This window comes from Poecilia reticulata, linkage group LG4, assembly GCF_000633615.1.
Source record: "Poecilia reticulata strain Guanapo linkage group LG4, Guppy_female_1.0+MT, whole genome shotgun sequence".
NCBI classification, from domain to species: Eukaryota; Metazoa; Chordata; class Actinopteri; order Cyprinodontiformes; family Poeciliidae; genus Poecilia; species Poecilia reticulata.
The window spans coordinates 5152902-5158332 of NC_024334.1; the positions used below are offsets into that span (position 1 = coordinate 5152902).

A 5431-nucleotide genomic window follows, 5' to 3' on the forward strand; every position below is an offset into this window, starting at 1 on the left:
CCAGATCCTGATCCTGATCCTGGACCAGATCCTGATCCTGGACCAGATCCTGATCCTGATCCTGATCCAGATCTGTCTTTAGAGCTGCTTCCTGATTCACAAATACTCAGATATTTATCCTGTCAAAAAGATGAAGCTGGTTTCCTTTTAAAGTGAGGAAGACGAGGAGTGCTTCAGCCTTCATCAGGATAAAAACGGAGCCGGCTCCATGTTGGCTCCATGACATCAGTTTATGAATTTCTGTTGGTAGTGTCATTGAACTGACCTTGAACATTGACTGATGCTGCTCTCTCTGCAGGCGTCGACCCTCATGAACAACCCTCAGGTTCAGCAGCTGTAAGTCTCTCACCTTCATCCCTCCCCCTCCTCCTCCTCTCCATCCCTGATCCGTTTCCATGGTTTCTCTCAGGATGTCCGGGATGATGTCAGGCGCATATGGCATGGGAGCGACAGGAGGCGGAGCTGGAGGAGGTGGGGGGGTCAGCAGCAGCGGAGGGGTTGGCGACAGGGGAGGGGTCGGCGGCAGCGGGGGGGTCAGCGGCAGCGGGGGGGTCGGCGGCGGTGCTGGAGGAGGAGGAGGAGTGGGCGGAGCCTCAGCAGCTCAGGGACCAGCGGATCTGTCCGGCCTCATCCAGGCGTGAGTTCCCGCTCCTTCAGTCAGGCCTGAAGCGCGGCGCTGTTGTTGACTGCAGTGTGTTGCTCGGCCTGCAGGGGGCAGCAGTTCGCCCAGCAGATGCAGCAGCAGAACCCGGAACTCATCGAACAGCTAAGGAGTCAGATCCGCAACCGGACGCCCAGCGCCGGGAACGAGGAGCAGCAGTGACGCTTCTGAACTGTACGCACTGATTATTACTGATCCTTAAGATTTAATTACTTTGAATTAGTCAGCCCCACATCATCATGGTGCCACCACCATACAAGCTAAATATCTACCTTGTTTATTTTGAAGCTACAGATTTACTGAGTTAGTTTGAAACTGACATTTGATGAATAAATAAGGAGAAAACGTCATTAATTCTATTGTTTCTCTTCTAAACGACCCAAATTCCTGCTGCTGGTATCTGATTCTCTCTGTCTCTTGCAGGTTGGACAGGTTTGGTGGAGGCAGCATCTGGTTTGATTTCCTTTCTGATTGGACTGTAAAACTCAAAGGACTTTAAGGAAATGTCTTGTTTTTCAGTAACTGTAATGGCAGCATGAGCGAGTGTCGGCTTTGTTCAGGAACACCAACCCCCCTCTGCTCCCGCGGCTCTGTGTGTGTCTGCAGGGCAGCGTTTCCCACCATCACACCTTCCACAGCTTCACATGTGTTTCATTCCCTGTGAGAGCAGCAGACTGACTGACTGAAGAAGCATCTCTGCCTGTTTCTGGGTCTCTGAGAGGCAGTTTGAGCTCTGGCTCCTCCACCTGGAGCTGCAGGAGCCAGGCTGTTTGACACCTGTATTAAAAAGAGCATCTCACCATTTTACTCCTCCTCTGGTTGTTGTTTCCATGGTAACCGATCAGGCCGGCGGTTCCGGCGTCTCGCTCCTGGTTCGGTGATGACTGCTGGAAGCCAGGATGGAGGAGTTTAAAGATCTGGAGCGAACCTGCAGGTTGATTCGGACGGATCAAACCGTACGGAGGAAGGACTTCATAAAATCTAGATTTCTGTTTGTTGTTTTATCGCCTCGAAACTTAGAAGTACGCTGTTGCTCTTTTCTTTTGGGCAGTTGCTATAATGTGTAACCATGGCAACAATGGAGCCATTTAACCGGAAGCAGGCGACTGACATCTGAACGGCTCAAATAAAATCTAAAGTAAAGTTGCAGTGCAGACCTGAGGACGTTCAACAGGAAGCAGGTCTGATCGTTTCAACACATGGTTTGTTAAAGAGGAGCTGCAAAAGCCCAGGATCTGAACAGCTCTTGGGTTCTGTCTGACCCGGCTGGAGGGTTCTGAATGCCGTGTTTCCGCTCAGCGGCTCCGTTTGGTTCGGTTCTGTAAGTCGTTTTGCGGTCCAGCGTGTTCAGGAAAGTGTTTCGCCATCTTGTCACTATTCCTGTTGTAACTGGACTGCGACGCCAGTGGCTCTGTCTGAACCTGACCTTTGACCTGGGAACTTAATAGAGCCCGGGAATGGAGTGGGTCGGGTCGGTTCAATGGACCACTTTATAAATTGAACCGAACAGAACCATACTGCTCAGCGGAAACGAAGCAAGACTCTTCCTCTGGAGTTTGACCAGCCGGTGTGTTGGCAGGTCACCTGTCTGCAGTTACAGCAGTTCCTTCAAAGAACGCTGCTCAAAAACATAAAGGGAATTTAAACAACACAACACAACTCCAAGGAAATCAAACTGTCCACTTAGGAAGCAACACTGATTGACCCGACGAGGGTCAATCAGTGTTGCTTCCTAAGTGGACAGTTTGATTTCACAGAAGTTTGATTTACTTGGAGTTATATTGTGTTGTTTAAATGTTCCCTTTATGTTTTTGACCAGTGTACTTTCAGCCACATTTTCCAGTTTAGTTCAATCTGCCTGATCAGCAGACGGATGTTCTGAACTCTTTGTCTTGGTTTCATCACTTTGCTGCAGAAAATGTTCCAACTGAAAGAACCAAATTCTGGATCCAGCAGGAAGAAGGCAAGCATTTGATTCTAAATGTTAAAAAAAAAAAAGGTTTTGATAAAAATAATAAAAATGTTGAAGTAAAAACTTCCAGTTCTGCTTTTAATAACAAAAGATGGAACAAAATGATCCGCTTTTAGGTGTAAATACAGAAAAACGCTTTAGAACGTGATTCTACGTCACTAGGAGCCCACCAATCAGTGAGCACGTCGGGTGACGCTGGAGCGGAAGCGTTTTGATGCACCTGCCGGAGCAGAGGACGGATGTTCGAGCAGGTAAACATGGTGAGGTTCTGTTTGGGGTGGACCCGGTTCCTGTGGTTCTAGAGGTGCTCAGAGACCTTCAGTAACTTGGTCCAGAACCGTTGTTCTAACCCAGCGGACCGGTTCCGGGCCGGCCCAGTTGGCTGCTTTAGCTAGCTGCTGCTAGCAGGACAGCTTACCGGAAGTAGGTTGTTGTAGCGTTTTTAATTAATTGGACTTTTTGTTTCTGAACTGAAGAGCAGCAGGGTCTCTGCTCAGGTTCTGGTAAATCCGCTCATTTGGACCAGAACCTGCTGCTGATGGGAACCAAAAAACAGCTGGTTCTGTTCAGAACCATTAACCTGGACCCGGAGCAGAAAGCAACAGAACCGAGCTACTGAACTTTCCTGCTGGGATTAAATCAGAGAGAAACCAGGATGAATATGAATAAATCAGAGAAAACAGGGTAACTCTGGGTTAAAGGTGCAGTATGGACTCTTTATAAAAGAATATCTTCTCCCCTCCTCCCGGTGGGACCTGAACTCACCAGGGAGGCGTCCAGGAGGCATCCTGACCAGATGCCCGAGCCTCARMYGGCTCCTCTSGAYRTGGAGGAGCAGCGGCTCTACTCTGAGTCCCTCCSGGATGACCGAGCTTCTCTCTCTAAGGGAGAGCCCAGCCACCCTGCGGAGGAGGAAACCCATTTCGGCCGCTTGTACCCGTGATCTCGTTCTTTCGGTCATGACCCAAAGCTCATCACCATAGATGAGGGTGGGAACGTAGATCGACCGGTAAATCGAGAGCTTCGCTTTTTACCGGTACCGCGCCCCCTTCACGGCAGGCGCTGCCCCAATCCACCTGCTTTGTCAGATTATCTATGAGACAGATAATCTGAAAAAATCTCCCAGTGGTAACTACAAACAACCAATCAGAGCCAGGAGGAGCGTCTTGGCGCTGTCAATCACTCTCTGCTTGGTGCTGCTGTTCCCCCATTTGTAGCCTGTCCTGGATACCAGGCTCGTCGGCATGGTTACAATGATGGCGGATAAATGGTTTTCCTGTAACAGTAAGTTGTTTCTCCTCCATTAGCATATTGAGCAGTGAGTAAAGGTGAACTTAACCAGTCAATTCACTTCTTCCTTGTTTTGGACATGAAGGGCAGGAAATACATCACTTCCTGTTTCTGTGGATCTTTGAGGTGAATCAGTATAAAAAAAATTTAAAGAATAAATGAATTTAACGGATTATTATTTAATGGAAACTTTCAGGTTGTGCTTCAGTTTAGCCCCATTTGTTCTGGTTGTAACCCAGTAATAAGCTGCTGTGTTTGTTTCTCCACCAGTGGAACCAGTAGAGACGCTGCAGCTCCTCCACGCCCACCACACAGGAAGTGATGTCACTGTGCTGCTGGTAGCGTCTGTAGCTCAGGATGCAGCTCCTGGTGGTGAAGCTGCTGGGCCTGCTGGGCCTGACCTCGCTGATGCTGGCCGGCATCCTGCTGCCGGTGCGCCTCCTGCTGGCCGACAGCGAGAAGGCGGGGCGCTACCACCGGGGCCTGGCGCTCGGAAACTGCTTCGGAGGAGGCGTGTTCCTGGCAACGTGCTTCAACGCTCTGCTGCCGGCCGTCAGAGACAAGGTACACACACACACACACACAGACAAACACACACACACACACAGGAGGAAACGGTTTCATAAGCAGCTGATTTCAGGAACATCTTTAAAGGGACGGTGTTTTCCAGGCATTTTAAGGCACCATCAGGTTTCTATTTTACCTTCAGCTGTTATAGAAATACTATGTATATCAAATATGACTTCAATATTTAACGCCTTGAAATTGGGCATCTGTCCCTTTAAGAACTCCTGCTCTTTCTGAAGCTCCGCCTTCAGGAAGTCGTCACAGCAACATTCCTAATAAAGCTAGTTTTGTTTTTTGACATTAATGCAAGTTTTTCAAGACAATAAATCAAAATTGTAGTCCTGCTGAGAGATTTTCACCATAAATGCTGAAGACACAGAAACGGTTCCTCTGACTTCACAAACATCAGAAATCAGCTGGAGTTCAGCCTCGACTCTTTACTGTTTTCTCCAGTGTGTGATCCACAAATACCTTTGAAAACATGACTAATTGTAGTGAGTGGTAAAAATGGCCCCTCCCCCTGCAGGCGGCCGGCGTCCTGCAGCAGCTGCAGGTCAGCGGCGACTACCCTCTGGCTGAGACCATGATGATGATGGGCTTCTTCATCATGCTGTTTGTGGAGCAGGCAGTCCTGACCTTCAGGAAGGAGAAGCCGTCCTTCATCGCCCTGGAGACGTTCAACGCCGGCGGATCGGAACCCGGCAGCGACTCGGAGTACGACGCCCCCTTCCTGGGTGGCGGCCATCGCCACGGACACTTTGGACCGGGCCAGCTGGCGGGGGCGGGGCCTCTGCGGCTGGCCGGCCTGGTTCTGGCGCTGTCGGCCCACTCGCTGTTCGAAGGCGTGGCGCTGGGCCTGCAGGAGGACGGCGCCAAGCTGGGCGGCCTTCTGCTGGGCGTGGCCGTCCACGAGACGCTGGCCGCCGCCGCGCTAGGCGTCA

The 5431-nt window shown here is 50.3% G+C and overlaps 2 protein-coding genes across 4 annotated transcripts in view; both read left to right on the top strand.

Annotated features, from left to right (window-relative positions):
- The window catches only part of sgta (small glutamine rich tetratricopeptide repeat co-chaperone alpha), a 7856-nt gene extending 6388 nt beyond the window's left edge, over positions 1-1468 (top strand). Inside the window, exons 9-13 of one of the 3 annotated variants that reach the window (XM_008406446.2) lie at positions 299-336; positions 410-637; positions 712-835; positions 1085-1093; positions 1181-1468. In XM_008406446.2, the coding sequence (XP_008404668.1) occupies positions 299-336; positions 410-637; positions 712-823 (378 nt within the window). In that variant the 3' untranslated portion in view covers positions 824-835; positions 1085-1093; positions 1181-1468. Of the gene's footprint in view, positions 1-298; positions 337-409; positions 638-711; positions 836-1084 lie in introns of all 3 variants that reach the window. The other 2 variants (XM_008406444.2, XM_008406445.2) reach the window with 2 other exon arrangements.
- Positions 1469-4059: 2591 nt separating this feature from the next.
- The window catches only part of LOC103463249 (zinc transporter ZIP3), a 3235-nt gene continuing 1863 nt past the window's right edge, over positions 4060-5431 (top strand). Inside the window, exons 1-2 of the mRNA XM_008406489.2 lie at positions 4060-4487; positions 5017-5427. Coding sequence (XP_008404711.1) covers positions 4281-4487; positions 5017-5427 — 618 coding nt within the window. The 5' untranslated portion in view covers positions 4060-4280. The remainder of the gene's footprint in view (positions 4488-5016; positions 5428-5431) is intronic.